The sequence below is a fragment of the Epinephelus lanceolatus genome, chromosome 14, assembly GCF_041903045.1.
Source record: "Epinephelus lanceolatus isolate andai-2023 chromosome 14, ASM4190304v1, whole genome shotgun sequence".
NCBI classification, from domain to species: Eukaryota; Metazoa; Chordata; class Actinopteri; order Perciformes; family Serranidae; genus Epinephelus; species Epinephelus lanceolatus.
The window spans coordinates 11,688,559-11,701,432 of record NC_135747.1 but is presented as its reverse complement, the minus strand read 5'-3'; the positions used below and the strand labels follow the sequence as shown (position 1 = coordinate 11,701,432).

Genomic DNA, 12,874 nt, shown 5'->3' with positions numbered 1-12,874 from the left:
GACATCAAATTATGAGGATAGAGTAGTCTTAATATTCATCAAATATACAGAACTTAGAAAAGTCAGACCCTGCAACAACAACAGAATTAACAGTTAGAAATAATGTAAACTCAATAACACACAATCCCTCACTCACAGATACACAGAGAGACACAGAGAGAAAGAGAGACAGAGAGAGAGGGAGAGGTGGGTAGAGATGTGTGTAAAAGAAAACCAAAATAAATAAAGCCCAGCCATTTCCCTGGAAGTCATAGAAAAACCTCAAAAACACACATTCACTCAGTTTGTTCATGCCAGGTTGACAATCTTGACATCAAGGAGACCCTAACACTTTCTCAGAACAGGAGATGAGGAGAGGAAAGCTCTGGTCCTGCGCTTTAATATGATATGCGTGGCATTTCTGTGCGACCCTGCATTCGCGAGTAATCCATCCAAAAGTAATGTGTGTGCAAAGCTGTATGAAAGCTTTGTTATACATTATTTTAGTGTAACTTTATCATTTTTTTTCGCTGTGAAAACATTGGACTACCGACAAGTGCTTGGTCTTGTCGGAAAGCCACGATTCCGCTGTTTGACGTGATATATGTGTGGCTTCTCGCTATAACGAACGGTCGTGGAGAAAATCCACAGAGAAGAACAATCAATCTCCTTACTTTTATTCGCTGTTTACTCTGGTAATGCACGGGTCAGAGTCGGAGGCTGAGAGGCTGAGCTGCACGAGTCTGCTCTCACCTGCGCGCGCAGTTGCATGCAAAGGATTATGGGGAACGTAGTCGCACAGTCATATTACCGGCTCTGTAGGAGAACGCAGCTATATAACTACCGTGGCATTCCCACGATGGTATCGAGAATTTATTTTATCGCGACACCGTGAAATTCGATATATTGTTACATGCCTATGAAATATGATATATTAACAATTCCTTATGTGTCAGCAAAAACACGTGACTCTAGAAGCATAAATGAAAGGGTTACAAGTCGACAGTATTCTTGACAATTCAGCATCAGTATAATTCATAAAGATAACCTGTATTTGTTGACAAACTTTGCATTTTGGATGTTGTCGCCTCAACTAGCTGTGCTATTTTAGTGGGAGGAGACCGTGGGAACGAAAGGCGAACTGTTTCAAAAATCTCTGACTAAAATAAATGCTGGTTGGTGGATCAGATACACGCAGAATAAAACACAGACTCTTGTTCACTCCACAACACCACCAGTTTCTCCTTTTTCCATAGAACAAATAAGCAAGATGTTTTTAGCATTTCCCCAGAGTCACTTCCGTGTTTCCTGTCTAACTAGTTTGCTGCTTCTTATTTGGAGCTGGAGAAAGTGCACCTACTGGTTGTTGACAATGTTTACATCACGAAACTTGAGTATTTGTTGGGACTTAAAACTTACCATAATATTAAACACTTTTGATTTTTGGAATATCAAGACGAGAAAAAGACTGACATAAGACAGCTCGGACTGAGTTGTATGACCACTTTATACCATATGATTGAGATCACGGGAGCATGCACCAACTGAGATAAAACTCTTGTGATTTTACCTCAGCACTGGAAATTTGTCCACGACAGTGAAATTGCTTGTTTGGTGTAAGGACGACATAAAGGCCGCATGAAAAAACAGTCCCTAATTGGGAGGCAATAATTTCTCAACTCTTGCTCAGTCCATGGTGATGAAAGTTAAAAGGCAAACATGCACATAGCTGGGTGTTATGTCTTGCCTCATCCTCAGAGTAGATTTGGGAACATTTTTAATGCAGATGAAGCAAGTTTATTTTTAAGTAGTGTTGGGTTACATATTGGTAGGTTTTTGATACTATTCAGACTGTGTACAGTACCCAATTGAAATTCTGTTTTTGCTGGTCTATGCAGTAGGAGTATTCTTTCAGACACAGTGAGGAACCTTCAAAATTGGCCCAAACCTCCTCCTTATTTTCCAAACACAACATGACAAACTGTTTTGCAGAGAGCAGTGATGTGTGAGAGAGGAAGAGAAGAGCGGGCTGTCTGGCTTTCAAAGAGAAACTTACCAACAGGCATCTGCATTTTTTCTACACGGGGGATATGCTCCCACTGTGGTGACCAAAGTATACATATCTTTTCTTTCATCCGGTTCTGTAAAGACTTACCACTGACAGTGAAACTGTTGTCTTTTTTAAATTTTGCTTTTGGAAAACAGTGTCATTTAGATGCTTACTGCACCTGCTAACTGAAGAAGCTTTGTGAGCTGATTGGTTGTGATTGTCATGTGACACAGATAGACTTGAAGTTCTTCATAAAGCTTTAACTTCTCAGTACGTTGTTCTTCTCATTTTCTCCTCTTCTCCCACGTTTGTTGCACTGTAGCTCACATTTCCAGAGGAGAATGAAGACACCCTGCTGCTGAGATCCATTATTGATGTCAATCTGCCCAAGTTCCTGGCCCATGATCTGAAGCTTTTTGAGGTGTGATAGAGTGAAGCTCCTCCTGTCTTGATTAGTGGCACAATACACATCAAGTGATGTCAGCCCATGTTAATTCCAGTCAGTTCATTTGGACCTGCAATGCACAAGGACAATTTAAGTCTGTCTGAGCCTTAACAGTTCACTGTATGCACGTGTGTGTGTGTGTGTGTGTGTGTATGTGTGTGTGTGAATAGTTTTACATTAAGTTTCTGAACATGTGAGTCTCTGACAAATCTCAAGGTGCATGTGCGTGTGTGTGTGCATGTCAGTACATTAGTGTGTTTCTATCGCATATCAACTGTGTTTAAGTAATTGTGTCACCTCATTCAACTCAAATGATCCGCCCTCACTGTCCCCTGACTCCTTTCCCTTACCGCCTCAGGGTATCACCTCTGACCTCTTCCCTGGGGTCACCCTTCCAAAACGGGACTACCGCGTACTGCTGGAGGCTGTTGAGGAAAACTGCCGCCGCATGAACCTGCAAGTCACTGATTTCTTTGCTGAGAAAATCCTGCAGATCTTTGAGATGATGATAGTGAGGCATGGGTTCATGCTGGTGGGTGAGCCATTTGGAGGCAAGACCAGTGCCTACCGTGTGCTGGCAGCGGCTCTTCATGACGTCTGTAAGAAGGTATGATATCCTGTTTAAATCTGAGGTGGTTGCCAGGCTGGCAACCAGGCACCAGCTGAAAATATGGTTATTATTTTTAGTCACTTAAAGAATATTTAAGATACTTGCAGTTATATGTCAGCTTAATAATGAAAATGTGATGTAAAAGAGCAACTAGTTAGTTGAACTTCTCACCCCACAGTCAGACAACTGAATTTGCTGCACGGTTGTCTCTAAAACAGATGCCTGCGTGCACACAAGTAAACACACCAACCCATGTGCAGTGTTGCCTGTTTCTGACCAAAACAGCAATATTTTAATATCTCTAACGCAACAAATATTAAAATTGAACTATATTAGGGTGCACGTTTTGCTGTAGCTGTCCCTATTTTTTATACGTGAAAAAGTGGTTGCCACTAGGGCTGGATATTGTTTAAAAAATTATGATATCAGTACCAGTACCATTAAAGTGGAACAGATGCCAATAGAGCACTTAATTTGATACCTTTTTTTTTTGTTTTTTTGTTTTTTACCTCATTTGATACCCATCATGTGAATGGAAGCATTCAGTTGCATAAAGTGCCACCAGTCTCACCAAGCCAAGTGATTTTACACAAATACATTTTGAAAGTGTTTAATCATTAAAATATTTATCAAAAAGCTGTTCAAACAACTCTGTAAAATACAATGTACCAGAGAATATATAGGTTGTAGCTGCTGCGGACCAATCATACATTGCATTAAATCAAAAACCATACAAATAGTAATCTTTTCTAGATCTGGGTACAAAAAGGATTGAATGCAGGTATTGTTTGACAGGAAGTTTTGATACTACTTGATGCTGAGTTATTTGGTCAATACCTTAAAGGTATCGAGTATAGATTCCCAGCTCTATTTGCCAATGATGGCAACCAAAGGCCAAGAATTGGTTACCAATTCAACAAAATGGTTGCCAGTAGCAACCTGGCAACTCTTACTTTCAAGCCCTGACATGCTAACTGTGATGGTTGGAGAGATTAGCAAGGAATTATGAAACAAACTGTGATAGAGGCAGCAGACGTGAAGAAAGGTGGCAGGTTACACCACAAGTTGTATGTCAGCTTACTATATTTCATGAATTGCATACGTGGCACAAAGTCTTGATCAATAGCTACTTTAAACCACTTTGTTTTCTTGGTTGCATTTCCCGTAGTTGTCCTTGAGGTCCAACATATTTATTATATTCCTGTCAGGTATTAAGCGGGTCAATTTGTCAGAAATATTTGGAAAAAATGCCTTTTATTCAGACGGTCAACCATGCATTCTTTAATTGTGTTGTATTACAAATTTTGCTTGGGTTTCCGAAGTCCTTGGGACACGAACTCGCTCGATCGGTAAAAAAAATCATAAACTTTCGTGTCAAATGAAAATATGTGTTACACTCAATATCCAAGGCTTATCTGAGCTACATGTTTTTTCCCAAGTAAACACATCCATCCAATTTGTCAGAGCTGTAGTCTTTGTTTAGTAGTTATCGATCTCGCAGAGAAGAGCAGAACTGGCTTGTTGTATTTACATGGCTGAGAGCGCTGAGAGGCATCCCACCAAGGAGACAGATGAAGGCCTGCTGATGGAACGCCTGGGAACGCCACATTTATCATCGTCATCCTTGTTCCCGCACGTCCACTGATCATGTCCAACCCCCCTCCCCTTATTCTCTTCCTTTGTTGTTCTATTTTTTCCTCCGACAGCCCGCTTTTCTCATTGTTTTTAACTCAAAGTGACACATTGTCTGAAAAGCTGTTTGTTGCAGTTTTTGCTCCTCTTGCTCAGTTAGCAGAAGTCCTGTCACACAGACAGTAATCTTCTCAGCAATTTATGAGTCTTTGCGGAGACAAGTTGGTGAAATGAGCAGCTCGCCATGCTCATTTTTGCTGCTTCTTTACCTGCAAAGTAAATTAGTGTATTTTTATATTGTATCTCTGTGTATGTACATACTGTATCTAATTTGAATTTGTGTACGCGTCCCTTTTCTCTTGAGTTGATATCTCTCTGTATGTCTATTTTGCATTTGTATGTATGTGCTTGTTACCAGGGTTTGATGGATGAGAACAAGGTGCAGATCACAGTCATCAATCCCAAATCCATCACCATGGGCCAGCTGTATGGCCAGTTTGACCCTGTCTCTCATGAGTGGTCTGATGGCATCCTCGCTGTCAGCTACAGAGCCTTCGCTTCCTCCCAGGTAAGATGGCTTCTCGGAGAACGGCAGTTTAAACAGTTTTAGGTTCAGACGCAAACAAGCAAACAAACATGCGGTGTTGTTTAACTTGTGAAACAGCCTGTTGATTCAGCAACATGCTCCTTCAGGCCCTCGTACAGATGATCATGTTCACACTTGGGAGCTGTGCAGGGTTAGTGGCACACCACCTGTTCCTCTTTTGGAATCAGAGCACTTGAAATCCAGTATAATTGCACAATGTGGTGAAATTTACATATTCATATAATATTTCACACTGCACAAACCCTGATATCGTGCCAATTTAGCAGAGGATGGCTCCTGCAGCTTTCCATATGCTCAATACTGTTTATACTCACAAAGAATAGCTTAAATGTTGACCTTGACCGAAAGCATCACACACAGTCTGCACTTAAGTTATTTAATCTGCTTCAAAGGAGGAAAAACAAGTTCTAATGTACAGCTGTGGACTGGGGGCAGCAGGAAAATGTATTCAGCCACCTATAAACACACACTTTTTTTTGACAAATGTCTTTCTTCGTTTAAAGTATGACTAAAATGTTTTAAGTGGCTATGTGTAAATTTGAAATGGTTACCTGTAATTTAACATATGGTGCACACAGTTTAGAAGTGTGTGCACTGTTATTTATGTTTTTTATTTCCCACTTGGCTTGTTATTGTGGAATTCAAAAGCTGTTGCTGATAACCTTTTCATGTTTACCAGAGAGAGTTATGACGATAGGTGGGAAATACATGTTATCCTGGCAAATGAGGATATGGCAGAGGAGACAAGCTAGGAGATGCCTTACTATTGTTATCCTCAGAGAGTGATTTCATTTCTCAAGGTCACTTATTGAATCTGTGCCAGGGTTTATACAGGCTGCCAAAAAATACACACAGCTCCTCTGAGATCCTATATTCTGGTTATGCTCAACACGGCCAAATACTGTATGTAGTCACTATCAAGTAAAAAACAGAAGCAGACAGGACTATGGTTTTATATCTGCTAATGGCGCCTAATTTGAGTTTCACTGAGGCTTTTGCAGTAGTATTTTTCATCCAAAAATGTCAGACAGACGTTTAATACACACAACACTGTTGTCCTGAAACTGTTGTCCAACATGAATAGTCTCTGAACAGCATTGATTGATGCGCTTTTTCACATCCGTCAAAAGACTCAAAGGAGACAAACTTTGTCTTTGTCTTTGAAAAAAAAATCTCTTAGATACATGCAGTGTAGTGTCTGTCATACTTCTAGCTGCTGTTCAGGATCAGCAGGACCACAGTTTGATGTAAGCCTCCAGCATTCTAGTAATGTGTCAAACTGGCGACATCATACAATAGAACTGCAAGCTCTAGTATTGGCTTGTGAAACTTTCTGTTCTTCACACTTTTTTTTCCTCAAGAGTGACTATCATTACTGCTTGATTGCTGCATCTGCCTGATTTTTTTAAAGGTGTGTATTATTCTGTAGCTTCCCAGTAGTGTTCTTTCTGAACATTCAAATTTTGATTGAAGTATATGTTTTAGCGTCAAAATGCTATTTTTCCAAACCCTTCTAAAAACACATGACCTGACGCAGGTTTCTGCATGATGATGTTGCTGCATATAAACCCCCTAGTGCACCTAATGTGCATTTTCTTGACAAAGCCAAGTATTTTTTGAGAATTGCATGCGACAGATCTTCCAAATTAGTTATATTCCTGTAACCCCCTAACTGGCACAGTGGCTGATCAACATACTGCTATGGACGCAATTTTAATCGGGATCGAAAAGTCACACAGTAACACAAACGAACTAACTTATCTAGGCACCAGTAGACCGGCAACTCCCATGTATGGTGATGTAAAATTACTGTTTTTGTCAGTCTGGCAACCTTGATGAGAGCATAGCTGGATGTATCGGCTTCAGCTCCCAGTCTGTTAGGGCTGTCTGACGGCAAGGTGAAGCAGTGAAAATATTCCAAATGTAGCGTACACTGTAAGGGATACTTTGCTGATTTTCAACCAACTTTGTATCAAAACAGTGTGGGTAATGTGTGTAAAAGAAGTGTGGTAAACTTCCTTCCAGCCTCTCACTGCACATCTCCCTTTATTGGGGGTTTGATTTCCCTCAAGAAGTGACAGTTGATTGTTCAAGGAGATGGAGGATTTAGTAGAGGCATTTATTTTTATTATTTTCCTGTGTTCTTGTTTATAACAGTTAGGTCTGAGTGCTCAGTTTACTTGTTACTATGTGACTGGATTACTGACGTACAGAGGCTGTTTGTCCCTACCTATGTTCTGTTCAAATCTTAGCAACCTACACTAAACTTACCACAATTAGTCTAAGAAAGTAATGACATCTTAAGTGAAACATAACACCAGGCTTTAAAACTAATGCTGTCTCTATGGAAACAGACACTTTGAAGCAACTTTGTGTCACCAGTTAAAGCAAGAAGTATTTTTGTCACATCTCTGTCTCAGATACTTAATGCTGAGTCGCGACATAGCTGCTGTGACCTTCCCTGGGACTGTCTGCTCAAACAGACATTCAGAAGTGAATCATTTGCTGCTGCACTTCCTCTTAAGGTTGAAAATCTTTAATCACGTTGCACTTGTGGCACATAAGGATGCTTCAAGAGGTGTAACATACTCAAATGTTTAATGCTTAATGGAGCCGTACAATGAAAAGATGAGACCTTGATACATTATTGTCTACTCAGTCTCAGTTGAGGAGTTAAGGATGGATCATTGTACAATAGGCAAGACATTTCAATTAATTTCAAGTGGCGACAAAGAGAGGATGCAGCGACAGGGTAAACGAAAGAAACATTCTGCTGTCTTGTTAAATTTAGCTCTTTAATGATGCTCTTTCATTCATGTACACACACTAGACACACATGGGCAGACGATTTACAGATGGCAGTGGAGGCATGTCATAATGGGAAATCATTTGTTCACCCTATTCTCAAATCGTTTCCAAATGAACTTGTCATTTTAAAAATTGGCCCAGTATATAAAGTTGTCATTTTACAAATTGTTTTTTTGTCAATGAATAAGGAGTGTGAGGAGTGGTTATGACAGCCGAGACAGTACATACTGATGCAATGAAAATAGAAAACGAGAACAAGGCTTGTTTTAATTCAGTTTCAAAAAAAGTCATTTTCCTCTCTTGGCAAAAGTCTTTCTTTGTTTTGCTCTTTTTTTTCTCTGCAGCACATTTTACTAAACTAATTTTTTGTGTGCTAATCTGGAGTCAGCAGCAGTGTACTGTATTAGACTCTCTGCATACACAATGAGATTTTGTTTTTTTCAGCCAACACTCTCTGTCAGATCATTACATTACAGTATACTCACTTCCCTCACAAGCACCAGATGGCCCCAGCCCAGGCTTCTACCATTTGTTTATATTACAGCAAATCAATTTAAAGCACAGCTCTTGCCAACCCATTTAACTGGAGAATTGACGCTTGTTGTCAACCTCCATTATGACAGTGTAGGTGTTAATTTCATTCATTTAGCAAACATTCTTTGCTTAGCTTCTAATGCACAGGAGTTCTTTCATGACCTTGAAAGAATGCACAGGGATTTGTGTCATTGGGAAATAAATGAATACAGTGTGTGCATATGATTAAAGGATACAGGCGCTGTTTTTATAAACCAAGTGATGGAACACGAGTTCTTTTCCTGCACTTTTAAGCTCTTCTTCGAAACTTTAAAGCTCTATGAATACTTAAGTAATTCTGTATATTTTAGCACTGCAGGGGCCAACAAAGTAAAAAGCCTCTCCAGTGTTTAAAGGTTTAAGTTTTTATCTACCGGTATCTGACTGACTGCCTGTCTGTCTCTGTCTGTCTGTCTGTGCCCCCTTACATCCACACATCCCTGTTTTCACATACCAAATGCCACGCCAGTGGCCACTACTGTGACCATTTGTAACCCTTCTTTCGATGTGTATATATACACAAGTGTAATTGTGCTATAAATAAGATGTTCCTTCAAGGTGTAAGAAATCCCATTTATTCCTTCCCTCAGAGCCCCGACAGGAAGTGGCTTATCTTTGACGGCCCAGTGGATGCTGTGTGGATCGAGAATATGAACACGGTGCTCGATGACAACAAGAAGCTGTGTCTGATGAGCGGCGAGATCATTCAGATGTCACCGCAGATGAGCCTCATCTTTGAACCCATGGACCTGGAAGTGGCATCGCCGGCCACGGTGAGAAACACCTTTACTCGAATTAAGGGTTTCATGACGGTGTATCCTGCTTTTCCGTTTTGCAGCAGTGATGGTTTCCAGTCACCGGATATAGCTGACAATGGATCACTTGCTGTTCTTATTTACACAGATGAAATTTTTCTTACTGTTTCCAACATTTTTCTGTTTGGTGATTTCCACCATCTCTTCACCATGTCTACTTCCCTTTGCAGCTATGCGCTAAGCCCATAGTCTTACCAGCTACTTCTTTTTACCAGCCAATGATGACATTTACCAGGAGGGCACAGTGCTTTGGATGTGTTTGCCGTTGTGCCGGAACTTTTGCAGATATTTCAAAATATCCAGCACAGACTCTTTGATAAATGCAGTCAATCGTCAGACTTTGCTCTTAGTTGCAATGCATAGATGCCTTGAGAGAAAACCTTTGCATCTCCCTGGCTATAGTTTTTCTTATTAACAAACTCCTATTTTTGATTCTCTAAAGCCTGGCATCTGTTCTGTCATCATGCTGAATGCAGAGACATCAACATTTGCCATCACAACTTTGTGCCTTTTGTGCACCGTTGATTTTTTTTTCACCGTTTTTCTTTATTTTTCATCTCTTTTGTTTTTTGTCTATGACAGTTATTTGTCTCCCTTTATGTCCTTACTCTTCTTTTTCCTCTCCTATCGTATCTGCACATCTCTGGGCTAGAGCTCGTACATTATGTCCTCACTCATCTCTGCTCATCTTTCTTCTTTGTTCTGACTTAACCTGCACTCCTTCCTGAAGTTATTCCTTGAGTGGGACGTGGAGCTATGGGATCTCATTACAATGCTTCTCTTTAGGAAAACATTGTTATATAGTCACCAGGTATCCAATAGACATGATATCAAATATGCAACACACACCCATATACAGCATTTACCACTGTAAAGGACATGACAACTATATCGATCCATAAATGTTACATAGCACTTCTAATATGCTCAGCAGCACTGCACTGCATGTCCACACATAGTTTACAATACTGCATCCTCTGTTTTGCTAATAATTTTCCTTTTGTAATTCTGGGTACTGTTCAGATAGTTTTACTCATTAGTAAAGTTTTATACTGCATTAGGAATAATATTTTTCATTTATTATTATGTGAAGTACCACTGTTTGAGATGTGTGTTTTCAGATGTGATATACTCTGTATTCGTGGCAGGTCTCTCGCTGTGGGATGATCTACATGGAGCCGCATATGCTTGGCTGGCAGCCCCTTCTGCTGTCCTGGCTCAATACTCTGCCGGCCACAGTCAGTGCAGCGCACAAAGAACTCATCACTGCCCTTTTTGACCGCATATTGCCGGCCTGCCTCCAGCTCATTCGCAAGGCCACCAAGGTGCTGAGCCGTCCTCAGGAAATACAGTTTATGGTCTAGCTTTTTATTCAAAGGGGATTTTTTTCACTCTACATCTGCAAAAATGCATAAATATGACAGCGATATTTGTATATATCTTCCGGCGTGTTTTAACACAGTGTGTAATTTCTACAGCTAGGGGTCTCTCAATAGAAACTTTGAGTTTTGTGAAGTTGTGAAGTAGTGTGGAATTTTGGGAGTTGTTGTCTCCATTGTTTAACAACCACCAAAATCAATCTAGCTAGCTCAAAGATCATGTTCATTTTTCACAATTTGAATTTTGAACTGTGTTAAAAGTCCTAAAAAACAAACTAGTTTATGTTCATCTATTCTGTTTTTTTAATAAAATAAAATCTTGTGATCATCATTCACTCACAAATATTTTCCAACTTCAACTCAATGTGTCATTTCAAATTTGTTGCCGATGTGACAGCTGGTTGGACTTGTTTTTTCAGACCCGGTGGACATAATTTGTATAGAAATGTGTAATTTTCTGTTGTAATCTGTAACTTACTGATTTGTTTATAAAAGTCCTTCAAATATAATATGTGACTGGCTTCAGCAGTAGGAATAACTGCATTGTCTGCCGATGCTGTGCTGCGTGTTGTGTCGGTATACCGGTTGCTGTAAATGCTTGGTTGCCGTCAAACAAGCATCGTTAACTGTCGAGAGAATGAACAACGCTCAGGTTAAAGTTCATAAGTTACAAACTAATGTGTTCAGTTTACCACTACCATTTACCAGAAATACGAGCACATTCAATGAGAGTGCTCTTTTAGCTCATTCATGCACAACACTGATGTTATGCCGTTTCATTCAGCTAACGTAATGTTAACTCGCTAACTTAGCATTAGATGAGTCAACTACTTGCACAGCTACTGTAGCTGATGTTATGTGGTGAATTCAATCAAGGGGTTGCCTTGAGGGGTAGTATATCCCCGACAGTTAGAGCAACTAGAGGGGGTAAAGGGGATATGACGCCATTAGATTAGATTAGATTCAACTTTATTGTCATTGGACGTCACAAGTACAGAGCAATGAAATGCAGATTGCATCTAACCAGAAGTGCATTAGTGGTAATAAAATGGGTATATAACATAGGTCAAGTTGTTTTTGGACATTTTAATGCTGTAATATTGCACATTACATCTTTGAGAAGCAAAGTTTTAGGCTTTTTAAAATAGTTTTGCTAGATTGCCAAGTTTAGTCAGCTGTACAAACTTTTTTATTGACTTCTGAGTCTAACAGTATATTCAGACATCTCTTCTTATCGAGTTTTAAATGTGTGTTGTTTCTTTTTGCTTTCAGGAGCTGTCTCCAACCTCTGACACCAATCTAGTCAAGTCCCTGATGAATCTCATGGACTGTATGATGGATGAGTTTCATGATGAAGCAAAGATGAAGAGCATGAATGAAAAAGATATTTGCTCCTGGTTAGAGGTTTGTGTACACACCCACCACTGCTATTGCAGTTAATTATTATTGATAGTATGATCACGAACAATAATTAGATATTAATTGAAATATGTAAACCAACAAGTGCCTGCAGCATCATAAAAAGAGCATGTTGTGTTATCAGACAGCATTATGTAGTTACTGTGGACTCACAGCCCTACAAGAAGTTTTCACAGTGCAGCCCAATGTCCTAGAAGCAATCCACCACATATAATGTCCACTTCCCACTCTCACTAGCCTCAACACAAATATGCCTCTGTTTCATGAGATCTGAAGTGTTAAATGTCTGCTTGCATGATGCAACATGCAGCTTTCTTTCCAATCCAGTCCACAAGAGCTTAGAAACACCAAGCCGACATCTAACACCTCCAAGACAAACCGATGTGTCACTTCACATTTCATCACATCGTCATGTTGTTTAAAAGTTGCACTTGAACACACTGTAAAGTGTCTAAAGCTGACCAGCACGTTGTGTTCTGTGCTTTGGTGAGAGGACGTAACTATTAAGTAGTCTGTCTTTTTCCTCCAAATAACATTGCAGTTAAATAAGCAAAACA

General features: G+C 39.9%; 1 protein-coding gene across 1 annotated transcript in view; it reads left to right on the top strand.

Moving 5' to 3' along the window:
- dnah7 (dynein, axonemal, heavy chain 7) overlaps positions 1 to 12,874 on the top strand; it is a 94,031-nt gene that overhangs the window by 35,542 nt on the left and 45,615 nt on the right. Inside the window, exons 29-34 of the mRNA XM_033612856.2 lie at positions 2,352 to 2,450; positions 2,833 to 3,081; positions 5,135 to 5,284; positions 9,295 to 9,477; positions 10,668 to 10,844; positions 12,171 to 12,302. Coding sequence (XP_033468747.2) covers positions 2,352 to 2,450; positions 2,833 to 3,081; positions 5,135 to 5,284; positions 9,295 to 9,477; positions 10,668 to 10,844; positions 12,171 to 12,302 — 990 coding nt within the window. The remainder of the gene's footprint in view (positions 1 to 2,351; positions 2,451 to 2,832; positions 3,082 to 5,134; positions 5,285 to 9,294; positions 9,478 to 10,667; positions 10,845 to 12,170; positions 12,303 to 12,874) is intronic.